Source organism: Muntiacus reevesi, chromosome 18, assembly GCF_963930625.1.
Source record: "Muntiacus reevesi chromosome 18, mMunRee1.1, whole genome shotgun sequence".
NCBI lineage: Eukaryota > Metazoa > Chordata > Mammalia > Artiodactyla > Cervidae > Muntiacus > Muntiacus reevesi.
Genome location: NC_089266.1, coordinates 7,575,972 through 7,593,520, shown reverse-complemented (window position 1 = coordinate 7,593,520; position 17,549 = coordinate 7,575,972). Strand labels below are relative to the sequence as shown.

General features: G+C 43.3%; 1 protein-coding gene across 3 annotated transcripts in view; it reads left to right on the top strand.

Moving 5' to 3' along the window:
- The first annotated feature begins 1,955 nt into the window (after positions 1-1,955).
- The window catches only part of RNF157 (ring finger protein 157), a 75,980-nt gene continuing 60,386 nt past the window's right edge, over positions 1,956-17,549 (top strand). The window contains exons 1-2 of one of the 3 annotated variants that reach the window (XM_065909013.1): positions 1,956-2,296; positions 4,342-4,501. Coding sequence is in view for 1 of the 3 variants with exons in the window: in XM_065909010.1 (XP_065765082.1) it covers positions 2,209-2,296 (88 nt within the window). In the remaining 2 variants the exon portion in view is untranslated. Of the gene's footprint in view, positions 2,297-2,965; positions 4,502-17,549 lie in introns of all 3 variants that reach the window. The other 2 variants (XM_065909012.1, XM_065909010.1) reach the window with 2 other exon arrangements.

Sequence of the window (17,549 nt, the reverse complement as noted above, 5' to 3'; positions counted from 1 at the left end):
ACCTAGTACAAAAGTGAAAGGTCGGGTATGTTGAGGCATGCCCCGAAAAAAGTGCCGCAGACAAGTTCCGGAGGCTGGCTAACCTTCCAGGAACCGACCCCCTGCAGCCTGGTCCGATCAGGAGCCGACACGGAGCCCTTGGACACCCACCGCCGCTGTAGCCTGCGCTTTCTTCCTTACATGGAAGGACCTGGCCTGGACGCCGGCCCTGGCTATAAAACCTCTCCCCACCTCTCATACCTCGCAGACTCCCTTTGTACCCTCGCTCACCCGCCCCCCGGGAGTTCTGCCCGAGAGCGACCGCCCAATATAGGCCTTCACCAATGGTCCTTAGAGGTGGCTCTTTCTTCCCGCGGCGTTTTCTAACAAAAAGGGAATCAGGAAAGAGACTTTATGAAATGGCTTTTACAAATCTAATCAAGGGAACCCAAGGGCCCAAACAGTATACTGAACGTTGTTGAAACATTGCTGACATCGTGTTCTAGCTGTTGAAGTTTTTGCTAATCAGTCTACCCTCTCACCAAAACCACACAAAAAAGAAAAGGTCTAAAACACACGTGTCTGTAATTAAGCTCTGGAGTGGCATCTTCTGTCTGTCCCAGTGACCCACTGTAGGTGTGTGTTCTCACTCAGAGAAGCCCTTCTCCACCTGTCATCCCGCCTTCACTCTCCTTGCTTGCACGTCTCTCCAAAGTTTCCAAAAGGCATGATCCGAGCTTGACTGTCTCGACCTACTCTGAGTTGAGGGTCTCCTAACTTCAGGGCTACATGAGCTGCAGAAGGGACTCATAAACAGAGGATGTGTATAGAATCCTGCTCTTTGAAAGGAACTAAATGAGAGGGTTAGAAGTAGAAGTGGAAGCAGTGTCAGATTTTGATTTCTTGGGCTCCAAAATCACTGCAGATGGTGACTGCAGCCATGAAATTAAGATGCTTGCTCCTTGGAAGGCAAGTTATGACTAACCCAGACAGTGTCTTAAAAAGCAGAGACATCACTTGGCAGACAAAGGTCTGTCTAGACAAAGCTATGGTTTTTCCAGTAGTCAGGTATGGATGTGATAGTTGGGCCATAAAGAAGGCTGAGTGCAGAAGAATTGATACTTTTGCACTGTGATGTTGGAGAAGACATTTGAGAGTCCCTTGGACTGCCAGGAGATCAAACCAGTCAATCCCAAAGGAAATCAACCCTGAATATTCATTGGAAGGACTGTTGCTAAAGCTGAAGCTCCAATACTTCGGCCACCTGATGCGAAGAGCCTATTCATCAGAAAAGACCCTGGTCTTGGGAAAGATTTAAGGCAAAAGGAAGAGAGGGCGATAGGGAATGGGATGGTTGGATGGCATCACCAAGTCAATGGACATGAGTCTGAGCAAACTCTGGGAGATAGTGGAGCTGGGAGATAGAGGAGCTGGACGTGCTGCAGTCCATGAGGTCTGACACGACTTAGAGTGAGACGGATGAGCGGGTCACCAGCACTGATCAATCACCCTGACCCCGGGGAGTCGCTTTGAGGCTAAGGCGCTGGGGGTGGGGGAACCCACCCGAAGTTCCTCGGATCGGGGGGCGGGGGCTAGGGGCGCCCCCCTGCAGGGTTTCTGACCATTGGCTTTGGGATGCTGAGGGGTGGGGTTGGAGAAGGCATCCTCCGGGCCGGGAAGCCGCGTCCGCTCCTCAGATGCTGGGGACAATGGTGAGAGAACTCTTGGGCCTCGACCTGGCGCGCGGCGAGAAGGCGGCTCCCGCGCGGTCACCTGAGCGGGGTCAGCGGGCTCCGCTGGAGCGACGCGTCCCCGGCCCCTCCAGCCCGCACTGGGCCGCTAGCGCCGGGCCGCGAGCCCCGAGCCGGCCGGGCGCGCCGGGCCGCGGCTCCGCCGAGTGCCGCCGCCCATTGGCTGGCACGGCGCGGCCCGCTCCCGCCCCGCCCCGCCATTGGCCGCGGCCGCCGCGGGCCCCGCGCGCTAGCCGCCGCTGACATCACGAGGCCTGAGGCGGCGGCGGCGCCCCCGGCCCAGCCCGCAGCCCCCCTCGGCACAGGCGCCGCCGCGGGGCCCGGCGGAGGATGGTGCGCGGCGCGCCCGGGGCTCCCCGCCGCCGAAGCCGCAGCGCCAAGGCAGGAGCGGGCCGCGGCGCGCAGCCGACCCCCGCACCGGACGCGGGGCGAGCGGCCGCCGCGGTGAGGCGCCCAGGGCGGCGCGGGCGCAGCGGCCATGGGGGCCCTGACCAGCCGGCAGCACGCGGGAGTGGAGGAGGTGGACATCCCGTCCAATTCCGTGTACCGCTACCCGCCCAAGTCCGGTGAGCGCGACCCGGGGCTGCGAGGAGGTCGCGATGCCCCCGCGCGGGGCGTCCCCCGGGGGTCCGAGGGACCCAGAGGCCAAGGGCGCTGCAGAGCCTTCTCGGAGGGTGGGAGGTGTTGGATCAGGTCTGGGGGGGCTGCTTTAGGGCCCTTGGCGGGGGTCGCCGGGGAGGGCAGCCCCTCCGCCGGGGGCTGGGAGCGGCCTGCGCGCCATCGGGTCCTGTGACGGGGACGTGCGCTCCGGGGACTGCGGCTCGGAGGGGCGGGGTGGCCACGGCGCGGGCCGGGTCCCTTCCTTCCCGCCGGGTGCCCGGGCCCCCTCGGGAGCTGAGGGTGAGGGGAAACGGGCTGGCATCGGAAGCAGGCACCTGTGCTAGGTGCTGGCCCTGGTGGCCTCCGGAGAGGGAGGCACAGGTTTGAATTAGGTTCTCCGGGTGGGGCGGGGGGGTGAGGGGGAGCTGCCCGAGGATGGCGGCCGAAAATGCGTTCGCTGTTGCGGGTGCTTTTTCAAGACGCTGTCAGAAGAAGGAGTTCCAACAGGAATGTATCAGAGTCATTCGGGTTGTCGCTTTGCCAGAGTAGTGGCAAGCCTGGCATTTGGAATGAGAATAGCCCTGGGATAGGGCACAGGTATTGACAATGCCTGGAAGTATTATGTTTGTTTTCAGAATCATTAAAACGATAAACGTCTCCAGCCTCTGGCTTGTAGCATAAATATTGGAGGTGGAGGAGAATTTTGACTGCACAGGAAGGCTTACAAGTGGATTGAGCACCAGCCAATTCGAAGCTGCTGGCCCGGGACCTAACTCCTGGCTCTTTGTTTTTCAATACTTTGCGCAAGACTTCTGGGGACCCATGGCTACCATCTTCCCTTCGGCTCTGAACCTGAAGAGGATTTTCATGATCTTGGAGAGATGTCAGAATTACAGCAGTAGAATAAAGACATGCTAATGAGATGAGCTGGTTTCTCAGCAGTCGGTCCAGTTTGTGCCAGGTGAAAGCTGGGACCAGACAATGAACCTGCACCCTGCAGTGTGTCTGCCAGGGCCATGTTGCACACTGCTTTTGTGCCAGAGAATGAATCGTTGCAGACATGAATATGCTTTTGAGCTGCTTTAGTACAGTCTGAGATCAAGGGAGGCATCATTAGTGTTTTAATGAAGCTCTGACTAATTACAACTGTATGAACCCAGTACTGAAGGAGGCATGCATTTTGCTTTTTAGTCGACAAAAATATACACAATTATTTGTGTACTTTTCTGAAATCACTTAACTTTTATTGATTAGCATATGGAGCGTGTTTTGCTGAACTTGGAGTTTGCAGTGGCATTCACTGCCTCAGAAGAGTATTCATCCATCCTTCACTTATGGGAATAAGCATAGGTCGATCAAAGTCCCCAAAGGATATTGATGCAACTGTGGATCTTGGATGATGATAATAAAAGGGTAATGGACCAAACCGAAACTTTCCCTAACCATCACTCTCCATACTGATAGCCTTAAATCATCATCTCTGCTCTACCAATTTTTTTTTTAAAAGTTTCACCTAATGGTAACTCATTTTTTAATCAGAGCTTTTGAACGAGAGAAATCTTTGTAACAAGTGGACCAAATTTTGTATGTTGCAAGTAAAACACAGAAAATAGGAATCAGAACGTTCATGTCCCAGTTGGCAGACCTCTGTGTACTTGAAAATTTGTGTACTTGGCGTACACGTGCTAGTCTAGAGGCATCTGCTATCTTTCACGTGATCTTTATCATTATTATTGTTTTATTTATTTGACTGTGTCGTCTCTTTTCGGCACACGGGGATCTTTCTCTGCAGAGAACGGACTCTCTCTAGGACTCTGTCTCGTTGTGGCTCAAGGGTTCAGTAGTTACAGCATAGAGGCTTAGTTATTCCATGGTATGTGGGATCTTGGTTCCCTGACCAGGGATCGAATCTGCGTCTCCTGCACTGCAAAGCAAATGCAAGTTCCTCGTGTGATCTTTAAATTTACCTGACTATTGGATTATAATATTTTTTGTTTTTTTGGCCGGGCAGTGCAGCATACAGAATCCCTACCAGAAATCGGACTGATGCCCCCTGCATTGGAAGCTTGGCGTCTTAACTGCTGGACCATCAGGGCAGTCCCTGGATTATAGTATTTGAGCCCCAAAGGAACCTTGCAGAGAATCTGGCCCCTGATCCATTCATTTGGCGGGTAAGAAAATGGAACCTCAGAGAAGTGAGTTGATAAAGGCCAAGGTTACCCAGCAAGCTAGTGCTCTTCTTACTAAACCATCAACCTCTGCTCTTCTTAAGGAATTGGGTTTTGAACTCATCCTTGATGATTTGTGGAGTGGAGGCTATTCTGCATCAGTATTGGTACCAAACTCAGAGGCCTGTCTCCCTGTTGAAGGATCAGACTGGGTTGATCTTGAGGTCTCCCTGTCTTTGGTACTGAACAAAGCAAACAGCAGAATCAGCTTTCTCCAGGGGACCGACCTGGCCGGGCTGGGACCGCCCTCTGGCTCCCTAGGAGGTCTCCAAACTCCACAGCAAGCACCAGGTCATCTGTCCCTGTAATGATGGTCACAGTGCCCAGCAGAAATTGGTTTTTCTGCTTTTTGTATTTTTAAAGGAACCCCTTAATTTTGTACACACGTTGACCTGGAAACATTTAAAAGATTTTGAGAACAGCTGATTTCATGTTGGAACTTGGGTTTATAGCTTTTTTTTTCCTTTACTAGAGATAGGCAAAAATAAAATAGCCTAAAATTGTTTAGAATTATTATTTTTTTAATTAGTCACATAGTCACATAGTTCTAAGTTGAAAAGAATGAAAAGGCATACAGTGAGAATTGTTCTCACAGTGCCTGTTCATCCACCCGGTTACTCCCTGTATGCCGCCCATACCTACGGAACCACTTTCTGGAATTCTTCCAGTTTCTTGTGTAAATACAAGTGTAACATGCTACTTGGACTGCTCTGCACCGCGTTTTGTTTTGTTTTGTTTACTTTCAAAGATACTGGAGATCTTTTTCTGTTACCTCCATATTAGGTTTTTTTGTTATTGCTGTTATTGTTGTTCTTTTAAAAAATAAAACAACTATATCCCATTCCTTGGTGTGTACATGCTATCCGTTTTTCACACAGTCTCCTACTGGTGAACATGTGGAAGTGTCTTTCCCCCAACCTTTTACTGTTGCAAACAATGCAGCAATGATTAATGTTATACATATGTTCTTAGGCAATTTTTAGTTTTGTTAATAAATACACAAATATTAATCATTTAAATAACAGAAGGTATGATGGAGTTTGTTGCTGTAGAGTATTTCTACATTAGCATAGAAAGCTGTTTTTAGCACAGTTCTGCACAGTGCTGAAAGGCACAGGGTTGCGCCTTTGTAATTTTTGAGTTAGAAGCCATTCTGTGCTTTTAAATCCTCCTCTGAGATCTTTGTTTCTTTCAAAGCCCACGATCATTTGTTCAGCAAAGGTATGGTTTTGCTGAGGTGTTGTTTTTACGCATGCAGACCCAACTTTTGAAAGGTGTCCCCATACTGATAAGAGTCATTGGTTCTGTTTTTCTCTGTCCAGGAAGAAATAGCATACCATAAACACATTCATTTTATAAACACATATTTCATTTCAATAAACATATTCATTTCATAAACATATCAGTACCTGATAAATCTAGTTCATTTTCCTCTTACATATTTGAGCAAATTGGACAATAGGAGTAATTCGTTTTGCTCAGGTGTTAAGAGGGAAACCTATTATAAAAATTTAGAATGGGGAAGGGATAGTTGGGGGTTGGGATGGACATGTATACACGGCTGTATTTAAAGTGGATAACCAACAGGGACCTACTCTATAGCACATGGAATTCTGCTCAATGTTACTTGGCAGAGTGAATGGAAGGGGAGTTTGGGGGAGAATGGTTACATGTATATGTATGGCTGAGTCCCTTCATTGTTCACCTGAAACTATTCACAACATTGCTAATTGGCTATACTTCAATACAAAATAAAAAGTTAAAAACATAAAATAAAAAAAATTCAAAATGGTGAGACTTCCCTAGTGGTCTAGTGGTTAAGAATATGCCTTGCAATGCAGGGGGATTAGATCCCTGGTCGGGAAACTAAGATCCCACTTGCCCCAGGGCAGCTAAGCCCGCACCCACACACCCCAACTACTGAGCGCCACAACTAGAGATCCCACATGAGGGGACAAAGATCCCGCGTGCTGCATCTAAGGCTTGATGCAGCCAAATAAATAATTTTTTTAAAAGCAAATAAATTCAGAATGGTAATCAGAGTCCTGGACAGTTAACATCATCATTCTCCAAATTTTTTGTTGTATTGGAGTACACAGATGCTTGTCAAGTGGGTCTGTCCTAGGGCAAGAGCAGTTTCTAAAGCATGGGTACTAAGTCTTTGCTGGTTGTACAGTTGTAAAAGTTTCTCTCAGCTTTGTTGTTGTTTAGTTGAGAAGTCACGTCTGACTCTTTTGCAACCCCATGGACTGTAGCCGGCCAGACTCCTCTGTCCATGGGATCTCCAAGGCAAGAATACTGGAGTGGGTTGCCATTTCCTTCCCCAGGGGTCTTCCCAACTCAGGGATCGAACCCTCATCTCCTGCATTGACAGGTGAATTCTTTACCACTGAGCCACCAGGGAAACTTACTGCAGAATAAAGAATTATTTGGTTTTGGCAAATTTTGATTGATGCATTAACTAAAATTAAGTAGGTCTCTTGGGACTTCCGTGATAGTCCAAAGTTTAAGACAACCTTCTAATGCAGGGGGTGCAGGTTCAATCCATGGTCAGGGAGCTGGGATCCCACATATCTTGAGGTCAAAATAACCAAAACATAAAACAGAAACAATGTTGTAACAAATTCAATAAATACTTTAAAAATAGTCCACACATAAAAAAATATTAAAAAAAAATAAATGAAGTAGGTTTCTAAAATTTTTATTAATTACATTTAATACCATAATAAAGCTAATGATTGTTCTATTTAATGACGGAGTCATAAAGATCAAGAGTTCAAATGCTGGTATTATTTTTGAACACTTAAAAGGTGGTAATTCTGCTTTTGAAACCTACAGTATTTTTGCTTTATTTGTACCTTACTTCATTGAAAGCAGACTGATTTCTTTCACTTCTCGATTTTGCATTATGATTGAGCGCCTTTGATTTCCTTATAGGATAGTGGTTGTGTTCTTTTGTTCCTTAGCAACTCTTTTCTCATTCTTTTATTACTGTCGGTGCACATTATCCGGCACTGATGTATTGCACTGTGTGCTAGTGTATAGATTCTGATCCTGCGATTTTGATGCCTATGGCAAGCATCCGGATAGAAGCCCTCAAATCAACTTTGTAGTTCATGATGTGGGTCACAGAAGGGAGGATTGATAATACAGGCTATATGGTGGCTGTATCACCAGGGTTCTCCAGAGAAAGAGAACCAATAGGAGATGTACACATATAATTGGCCTCCATTATTGTGAGGCTGGCAAGTCTGAAAGTTGTAGGGCTGGCCAGCAAGCTGGATTCTCAGGAACTGATGTTGTATTCATCAGTCTGAAATCTGTAGGACAGGCTGCCAGATGAGAAACTCAGGCAGGATTTCTGTGTTAGTTTTTTTCCCCCCAAACTTTGAACTTTTTATCTTGCATTGGGGTATAACCAGTTAACAATGTTGTGGTTGTTTCAGGTGAACGGCAAAGGGTCTCAGCCAGACATGTGTATGTAAGTCTTACAGCAGAATTCCTTTTCCTCTGGGAAACCTCAGTGTTGGCTTTTAAAGCCTTCAACTGATTGGATGAAGCCCACCCACATTATCCAGGTTAATCTCTTTTACTTAAAGTCAACTAGTTATAAAGGTTAATTACATCTACAAAATACCTTCACAGCAACATCTAGATAAGTGTTTAGACAACAGCTGACCACCATAGCCCTAGCCAAGTTGCATAGTGATTCTTTTTTGTTTTGCTGTACTGCACGACTTTTCAGGATCTTAATTCCCCAACCATGGATCAAACCTGTGGTACTGAAAGTACGGTGTCCCAACCACTGGATCACCAGGAAATTCCCAGTAGCTTCTTATTTTATCAAATTATTTGTGCTAGATAGGCACAAAACTTTGGCTCACGTCTTTAGTTTCTGAAAGAGTGCCTGTGCTGGGAAATCATATTTTTAAATGTCTAAAAATTACAATCTTTAAAAATCATTATTTAAGAATTACACTTCTTCCAAAATTTCAGTGCTTATCATCTAGTATCAAATGTAGAATGCAGTCATAAAGAGATAAATAAGAATATAATATACCATGATTAGGTGGAATTTATGCCAGGAATGCAAAGTTGCTTTGATATCTGAAAAATCAATCGATGTTAATATACCATATTGGTAGAATAAAGAATAAAAACTACATGATCATCTCAATAGATGATCCAGTACCTTGGACCAATACTGCTTAACATATCCAATACCTTTTCAAGATAAAAAACATTCAACAAACTTGGAACAGAAAGGTGTTTCTTCAATCTGAGGGACTTCCCTGGTGGCTCAGAGGGTAAAGCGTCTGCCTTCAGTGCAGGAGACCTGGGTTCGATCCCTGGGTCGGGAAGATCCCCTGGAGAAGGAAATGGCAACCCACTCCAGTATTCTTGCCTGGGAAACCCCGTGGACTGAGGAGCCTGTTGGGCTACAGTCCATGGAGTCACAAAGAGTCGGACACAACTGAGTGACGTCACTTCACTTTCTTCAATCTGATGCAGGGTATTTATGAGATACTCATAGCTACCAGTATAATTAATGGTGAGATACAGATTTCTTTCCTGCTAAGAAATACAAGATTTCCTGCTAAGATCAAGAAATACAGATTTCTTGATCCTGCTAAGATCAGGATTCAAGACAAGGATGTCTGCTTTTGCCATTCAGTATTGACTGAAGATTCTAACTGAAGATTCTAACCGGACTGGAGATTCTAACAATAAGGTCAAACAAAGAAACACATTAAAGAGAAATTTTAAGGCAACCAAATTGTAAAGAAAAAAGTGAAACTGTATTCACAGACGACATGATCCTATGTATAGAAAATACCCAGGATTCCACAAAAAAAGTCTACTAGAAGTAATAAATGAGTCAGGTTGTAGATAAAAGATCATATAAGCACGAAAAAATCAATTGTGCTTCTATATACAAGCAATTATCTGAAGGGCTTCCCTGGTGGCTCAGTGGTAAAGAGTCCGCCTGCAGTGCAGAGGATTTGGAGACATGGGTTCAATCCCTGGGTCAGGAAGATCCCCTGGAAGAGAGAATGGCAACCTATTCCAGTAATCTTGCCTGGAAAATCCCATGGACAGAGGAGCCTGGCAGGCTACAGTCCATGCAGTCGCAAAAGAGTTGGACACTACTGAGTGACTAAACAACAACAAGTGATCTGAAAATGAAATTAAGAAGACAGTCCCATTCCCAATAGCATCAAAAAGAATATAGTGATTCTCAGGGATAAATTTAGCGTAAGTGTATGATTTGTACACTGAAAATTCTAAAATGTTATCAAGATTAATGCTCTAACTAAAGATTAGTTTAAAGAGGTCTATATAAATAGACATTTCATGTATATGAATTGGAAAACTCAGTATTGTTGAGATGCCAGTGATCTCCCCATTGATCTGAAAATTGGCTACATTCTCTATCACAATCCCAACAGACTCTTTTGAAGAAACTGGCCAGCCAGTTCTAAAATACATGTGGACATGCAAAGGATCTAGAATGTTCTTAACAATTTTGAGAAGGAAGAACAAACTTGGAAGGTTTTCATTACCCAATTTCAAAAATTACATCAAGACACGGTGTGGTGTTGGTACAACTAGAAGGATATAGATCAGTAGAATTGCAAGACAGAAATAAATCCTTATATTTATGGTTGGTTGTTTTTGACAGAAGTGCCAAGACAATTAATTCAACAGGGAGAGGATATGCTTTTCAACAGAAGGTGCTAGGACAATTGGATATTAACAAGCAGAAAAACGAGCTTAGACTGTTTATTCACATCACCAAAAATTAACTCACAGTGGAGCATAGAATGAAAATATTGACCATGGAATGGAAGAAAATGTTGGCAAATCTTCTATATGGTAAGGGATTTGTACCTAGATTATATAAAGAATGTGTACAATTCAAAAACAAAAGGACAACCTGAAAAGGAGCAAAGTTCTTCAGTAGACATTTCTCCAACAAAGATATACAAGTGAACAATAAGCATGTCAGTAATGAAAAGATGCTTAATATTGTTGGCCTTCAGGGGAATGCAGATCAAAACTACAGTTAGATTACCACTTCACAGCCACTAGGATAGCAATAATTTTTAAAAACAAATAGTAAGTGTTGGTGAGAATGTGGAGAAACTGAAATCCTGGTCCACCACTAATGGGAATGTAAAAAGGTACAACTGCTATGGAAAACAGTTTGACAGCTCCTCAAATGCTTTGTTACTTTATAACTCAGCAATTACAGTCCTGGGATGTGTGTGTGTGTGTGTGTGTGTGCCCAAGAAAAATGAAAAAAAACATATTCAACACCAAAACATGTACATGAACGTTCATAGCAGCATTAGTCATACTAGCTAAGATGTGGGAATAACCCGAATGTTCAACAACTGGTGACTGGAACAACTGATAAAATGTGGTAAATCTGAGCAGTGGAGTGTTATTCGTCAATAAAAAGGAATGACGTATTGATGTGTGCTACAGCTTAGCTGAAAGCTGAAAGACACTAACATGAAGTGAAAGAAGCCAGAGGCAAAAGGCCATATATTGTATAATCCCGTTTATATGACATGTCCAGAAGAGGCAAATCCATAGAGACAGAAAGGAGATTAGCGACTGCCAGTGGCTGGGGGAGGGGGAGATGAGAAGTGATTGCTAACAGGGTTTCTTTCTGGGATTATGAAATGTTCTAAAATTAGATAATGATGAATAGTTGCATAACTCGGTGAATATACTAAAAAACCGTTGAATTGTATGTTTTAAATAGATGAATTGTATGGTGTGTGAATTATCTCTCAATAAAGCTGTTTTTAAAAGGGACCTAGGGCTTCCCCAGGGCTTCCTTGGTGGCTCAGATGTGAAGGATCTGCCTGCCAGTGCAGGACACTCAGGTTCTATCCTTGGGTCAGGAAGATCCCCTGGAGAAGGAAACGGCAACCCTTTCCTGTGTTCTCATCTGGGAGATTCCACGGACAGAGAAGCTGGTGAGCTACAGTCCATGGGGTCACAAAAAAAGTTGGACACATCTCAGTGACTAAAATGACAACAAAGAGGACTTCTCTGGTGGTCCAGTGGTTAAGACTCTACCTTCCAATGCAGGGGGCAAGAGTTCAAACCCTGGTTGGGGATCCCACATGCTCCGCGATAGGGCCAAAAATTTAAAAAAAAAAAAATGGACTTAGATTCAAGAGTTAGAACTATAAAACCCCTTAAAGAAGATATGGGAGAAGCTATGTATTTGTTTCAGATTGGGCAGAGTTCTTTGATACAATGCCAAAAGCAAAATCCATAAGGGAAAAAACTGATAAATTGGATTTCTTCCAAATTAAAAATGTTTCTACTTCAAACAACATTAAGGAGATGGAAAGACAAGCCACCTTCTGAATGAAAATATTTGCAAAACACATAGAGAATTTACATCCAGAATATTTTGACAGCTCTTACAACTCAATATTAAGATGACAACTCAATTTAAAAATGGACAAAAGATTTGAATAGACATTTCACCAAAGAAGATACAGGAGTAGCCAATAAACACATTGAAAGATGCTCAGCATCAGTAGTTATTAGGGAAATACAATTAAAACCACAATGAGATAGCATTTCAAGACTGCTAGGAAAGCAACAGTAAAAGTTAAGACAACATCACACCAGCCCAGGCTGGATGCATGAGACACGTGCTGGGCCTGGTGCACTGGGAAGACCCAGAGGAATTGGGTGGAGAGGGAGGTGGGAGGGGGGATCGGGATGGGGAATACTTGTAAATCCATGACTGATTCATGTCAATGTATGACAAAAACCACTACAATATTGTAAAGTAATTAGCCTCCAACTAATAAAAATAAATGAAAAAAAAAAAGAGAGACGACATCAGGTGTTGGTGAGAATGCAGAGAAATTGGGATCCTTGTACCTTATGTATGGGAATGCAAAATGGTAAAGGCCAATTTGGAAAAGAGTTTGAGAGGGTCTTAAAAAGTTAAACTTAAATTTACCTTATGATCTAGCAGTTGCACTCCTATTGTTGTTCAGTCGCTCAGTCGTGTCCAGCTCTTTGCGACCCCATGAACTGCAGCACACCAGGGCTTCCCTGTCCTTCACCATCTCCCGGAGCTTGCTCAAACTCATGTCCATTGAGATGATAATGGCATCCAACCATCTTGTCCTCTGTCATCCCCTTCTCCTGCTGCCTTCATTCTTTCCCAGCATCAAGGTCTTTTCCAATGAGTAAATCTATTCAAAAGAAATGAAGAGGCTGATTCATGTCAATGTATGACAAAACCCACTTCAATATTGTAAACTAATTAGCCTCCAACTAATAAAAATAAATGGAAAAAAAAAAGAAATGAAGACATAGATACACAAAGACATGTGTTCGAATGTTCATGACAGCTTTGCTCATAATGATAAAAAACTGAAAGTAATCCAAATGTCCATCAACTGGTGAATGGATTAACAAAATAAGGTATATTCATACATTATAATACTATTCAGCAATTTAAAGAAAACAGCTATTGGTATATGCTGCACAATGCAGATTAACCCCAAAAACATTGTGGTAAGTGAAAGTCGCCAGATACAAGATGATATATTATTGTATGTGTCTATTTGTATGGACTAGAAACAGCAAATACAAAGAAATAGGAAGCAGAGCAGGGTTTGCTTAAGGCTGGGGATGGGAGTGGGAATTAGTTGTAAATGGACATGAGTGAGCATTTTGGGATGGTGATATTTTCAACTGGATTGTGGTGATAGTTGCCAAAATCATTGAATTGTAGCATGGATGAATTTTATGCTGTGTATATTTTACCTCAATAAAGACTGATTTTAAAAATAACAGTACAGAGACTTCCCTGGTGGTCCAGTGGTTAAGACTCTGAGTTCTCAATGCAGGGGGCTTGGGTTCGATCCCTGGTCAGGGAACTAGATCCCACACGCAGCAAAGATGGAAGATCCCAAATGCTGCATCTAATTCCCGGCACAGCCAGATGCATAAATAAATATTAAAAAAAGGCAATACCCAGTATTTTATGCCAGTTGAATAAAATAAAGAGGAGAGCTTGAGGACTTCCCTAGTGGTCCAGTGATTAAGAATCCGTTGGCCAGTGTGGGGGACATGAGTTTGATCCCTGGTCGGGGAAGATTCCACATGCCTCAGGGCAACTAAGCCCACACACCACAACTACTGAGCTCATGCTCTAGAGCCAGCAAGCTGCGACCACTGAGCCCAGGTGCTGAGGCTTCTGAAGCCCTCAAGCTCTAGAGCCCGTGCTCCACAGATGGAGAGTCCAGCATGGGGGAAAGCCCATTCACCGCAATTAGAAGGTAGCTCCTGCTCATCACAACTAAGGCCCAGAGCAGTCAAATAAAGAAAGAAACACTCAAAAAGAAAGAAATTGGTGTTGAAGCATTCATAAGGTGAATGAAGTGTGAGAAAAGGCAGTTGGCCTGGTTGGTGTTCCGGAGAAGAGTTTCAGTGCAGTGGTAGAAACTGCTGTAAAGATTTGGAGGAGTTGTGGCATGTGGGGTGGGAGCAGACAGAGGATGAGGAGTGGATGGATGGATGGGCTGGTGAGTGGATAGTGGGTGGGGAGATGGGCTGGTGGGTGGATGGATGGATGGGTAAGTGGTTGGGTCTTAAAGAATTTGTTTTTTAAGTCAGGGAGAGAATATGTTTGTAGAGGCCAACAAAAAGCCAGTGGAGAACGAGGAATAGAAATCTTGAGTAAGAAAGATGGTTGCTGATGAGGTCTGGAGGAGGTAGAGTTAGTTAGGAATGAGAACCTAAATGAAAAAATTAAGCTTGCGATGGGGAAAATAGGAGTATCTTCTTGAGACGGGAAGAAAGTATGAATACAAATATAGGGAGGTTGAAGGTATTGAAACCTGGTAACTGAAAAGGGTTTTTAAGGAGCGCCACAAAGTAGAAGGAAAGCAGGTAGACGGATCAAGGTTGGGGACTTGAGAACGTGGGAAAGGTTTGGGTCCGTTGGCGTGTGCCTTGCTGTGTATACTCTGAAGCTACAGTTGTTAAAGCCTGTTGTGGGACTTCCCTGGTGTTCTAGTGGCTAAGACAACCACACTTCCAATGCAGGGGGTCTGGGTTTGATCCCAGGTCAGGGAACTAGATCCCACATGCTGCAACTAAGGGTTCGTATGGCACAGCTAAAAGATCCTGCACCCCACAGCTGAGACCCCGGGGCATGCCCCCGCCCCCCAAAAAACCCCACTATGTTGTACTTGTTCAGAATAGAATAGGATCCATGTCTCGATATATATAGCATGATAAAAATCAAATTTCAATTAGTGGAGGAGCCCATGGGCCACAACGTTTGAGCCTGTGCTCTGGAGCTCAGGATCCACAGTTACTGAAGCCCAGACATCCTGGAGCCGATCTGAGCAGCAAGAGAAGCCACTGCAGTGAGAGGCCCAGGCACCGCAAATAGAGAGGAAGCCCCACTTGCCGCAACTGGAGAAAGCCCAGCAGCAATGAAGACCCAGCACAACCATAAATAAATAAATAAGAAAGTAAAATAATTAGTGGGGGAAATGGAATAGTAAAAAAATTATGTTAGTGATGTTTCCTATTTGGAAAAAAAAAATTAAACCCTTATCTCACACAGTTCACAAGGACAATTCCAGATGTAAAAACAATAAAATTAAGGAAAACCAGACAAGCAACATAAACTAGAAAGAGTAGGGAGCGTTTATCAGGAGGGAAACAGTTAATTCAATCTGGACACTCAATGGGATTACAGTATAATGGTTAAGAGCACACACAGGCTTTGGAATAAAAATAGCTGGATTTGGGGCATGGCACCGCCTCTTCTTAACTGTGTGACCTTGGACAAAGTCCTTACCCTCTCTGGGCATTCAATTCCTCTTTGGTAAAATAATAATAAAAAAAATAGTTAACACCCACCTTACAGGGTCGTAAGGAATAACCTATGTAGTATTTGTTAGTATAACACTGGTATATAAAGTAAGCCTTCAAAAAGAGGTTGTTATTATATAGTCACTAAGAATAGTGAGGTTGGGAATTCCCTGGTGGTTCAGTGGTTAGGACCTGGCCAGGTCTGGGTTCAATCCCCTGGTCAAGGAACTAAGATTTTGTAAGCCAATTGAAGTGGGGGCCAGGAAAAAAAAAAAACAAAAAAACAATGAAGTCAATCCATACGTCCATAAGTACAGACATGGAAAGTTGCCAATATTACATTAGAGGAAAAAAAGCTACATGCAGATCAATATGAGTAATATTTTAATTAGGTTAAAAAACAAAGTAAAGCAAAACCGAAAACTTGAATGTACTTATATATGTATAGGAAAACCTAGAAGGCTGCAAACTTTTTTTTGTTGTTTGTTTGGGGGGAGAATCATTATCTTTTTTAAGTTAATTAATTTTGGCTGCGCTGGGTCTTCACTGCCGTGCACAAGCTTCCTCTAGTTGCCGCCAGCAGGGGCTACTCTTGGTGAGGGTGCGCAGGCTTCTCACTGCAGTGACTTGTTACAGAGCTCCGGTTCTAGGCACGTGGACTCAGCAGTTGCCACGAGGCGTGTGGAGTCTTCCCAGACCAGGGATTGAACCTGTGTCCCCTGCACGGGCAGGCAGATTCTTAACCACTGGACCGCCAGGGAAGTCCCCCCAAATTAAGAGTTTTTGCTTGTTAACATTTAGGGTATCCATTAAATACAGAGTTGAAGAAAAGTGAGAAGTGTCAGCTGCCCTTTATTGTGTGATGTAATAGTTCATAGTGGTTTGGTGACAAATGTCAGAATATCTCATTGGGGCAGACATAAATTCTAGAATCCACTAAGCAACATTTACTTTCATTATGATGTTAGGAATATACCCCAGTAGTGTAGTTTGCTGGGTAAACTATTTAAGATGGTTAATTCCAAGATATTTCTTTTTCACCTGCTGAGTAACAAGTAGCTGTATTCTTCTTAGCAGATAGTTGAAAAAAGAGTGTGACTAGCACCTTAAAATATTTTTATATTGATTACATGTTGAAGTAGTATTTTAGATATATTGGGTTATTAGATTATCCAATGTTGGGTTAAATAAAATATATTCAAATTAATTTTGATTGTTTTTACTTCAAAAATATGGCTGTTAGGTAATTTAAAATTACATATGAGGCTTGCTTTTTCTTTTTTTTGGTCATGCCTCAAGACATGTGAGATCTTAGTTCCCTGACCAGGGATCAAACTCTTGACTCTACACTGGAAAACAAGAGTCAACCACTGCACCTCCAGGGAAGTCCTGTGCTGGTGTATTATTACTGAACAGTGCTGATCTGGAAGAACAGTACTAGTGTAATTTTCTTCCCTTGTAAGTAATTTTTTTTAATCTGGATGCCTTTTTTTCTCTAATACTTAAAAAAAAATACTGAATTGTACTAGTACTGATCATTCTGGGCCATACCTTATGGGGTTTTCCCCCTTGATATTTTACTTTTTTTGTGGTTAAAAATACATAACATTAAATTACCGCCTTAACCATTTTCAGGTGTTAACAGTTCATTAGTGTGAAGATCTCTAGAACTTCTTGCAAAGCTGAAACTGTACCCATTAATCACGAATTCCCCCTTTTCCCTCCCACACACATCTTGTTTTAAATACAATTTAGGGGGTGAGTGATAAATTAGGAGTTTAGGATTAAAATGTCTATACTACTATATGTGAAATAGATACCAACAAGGACCTACTATATACACAAGCAGCCATACTCTATATATTCAGTATCTTGTAATAACTTGTAATGGAAAAGTATATCTATAACCGAATCACTTTGCTATACTCCTGAAATTAACACACCATTGTAAATCAACTAGATTTCAATAAAAATTTTTCTTAAACATATATAATTTTTGAGTATGATGTGGCTTCTTTTTTCCAGTTCTATTGAGATATAATTGACAAATAATATTCTGTAAGTTTAAGGGGGTACAACATGATAATTTGATCTATTTGTATCTTGCAAA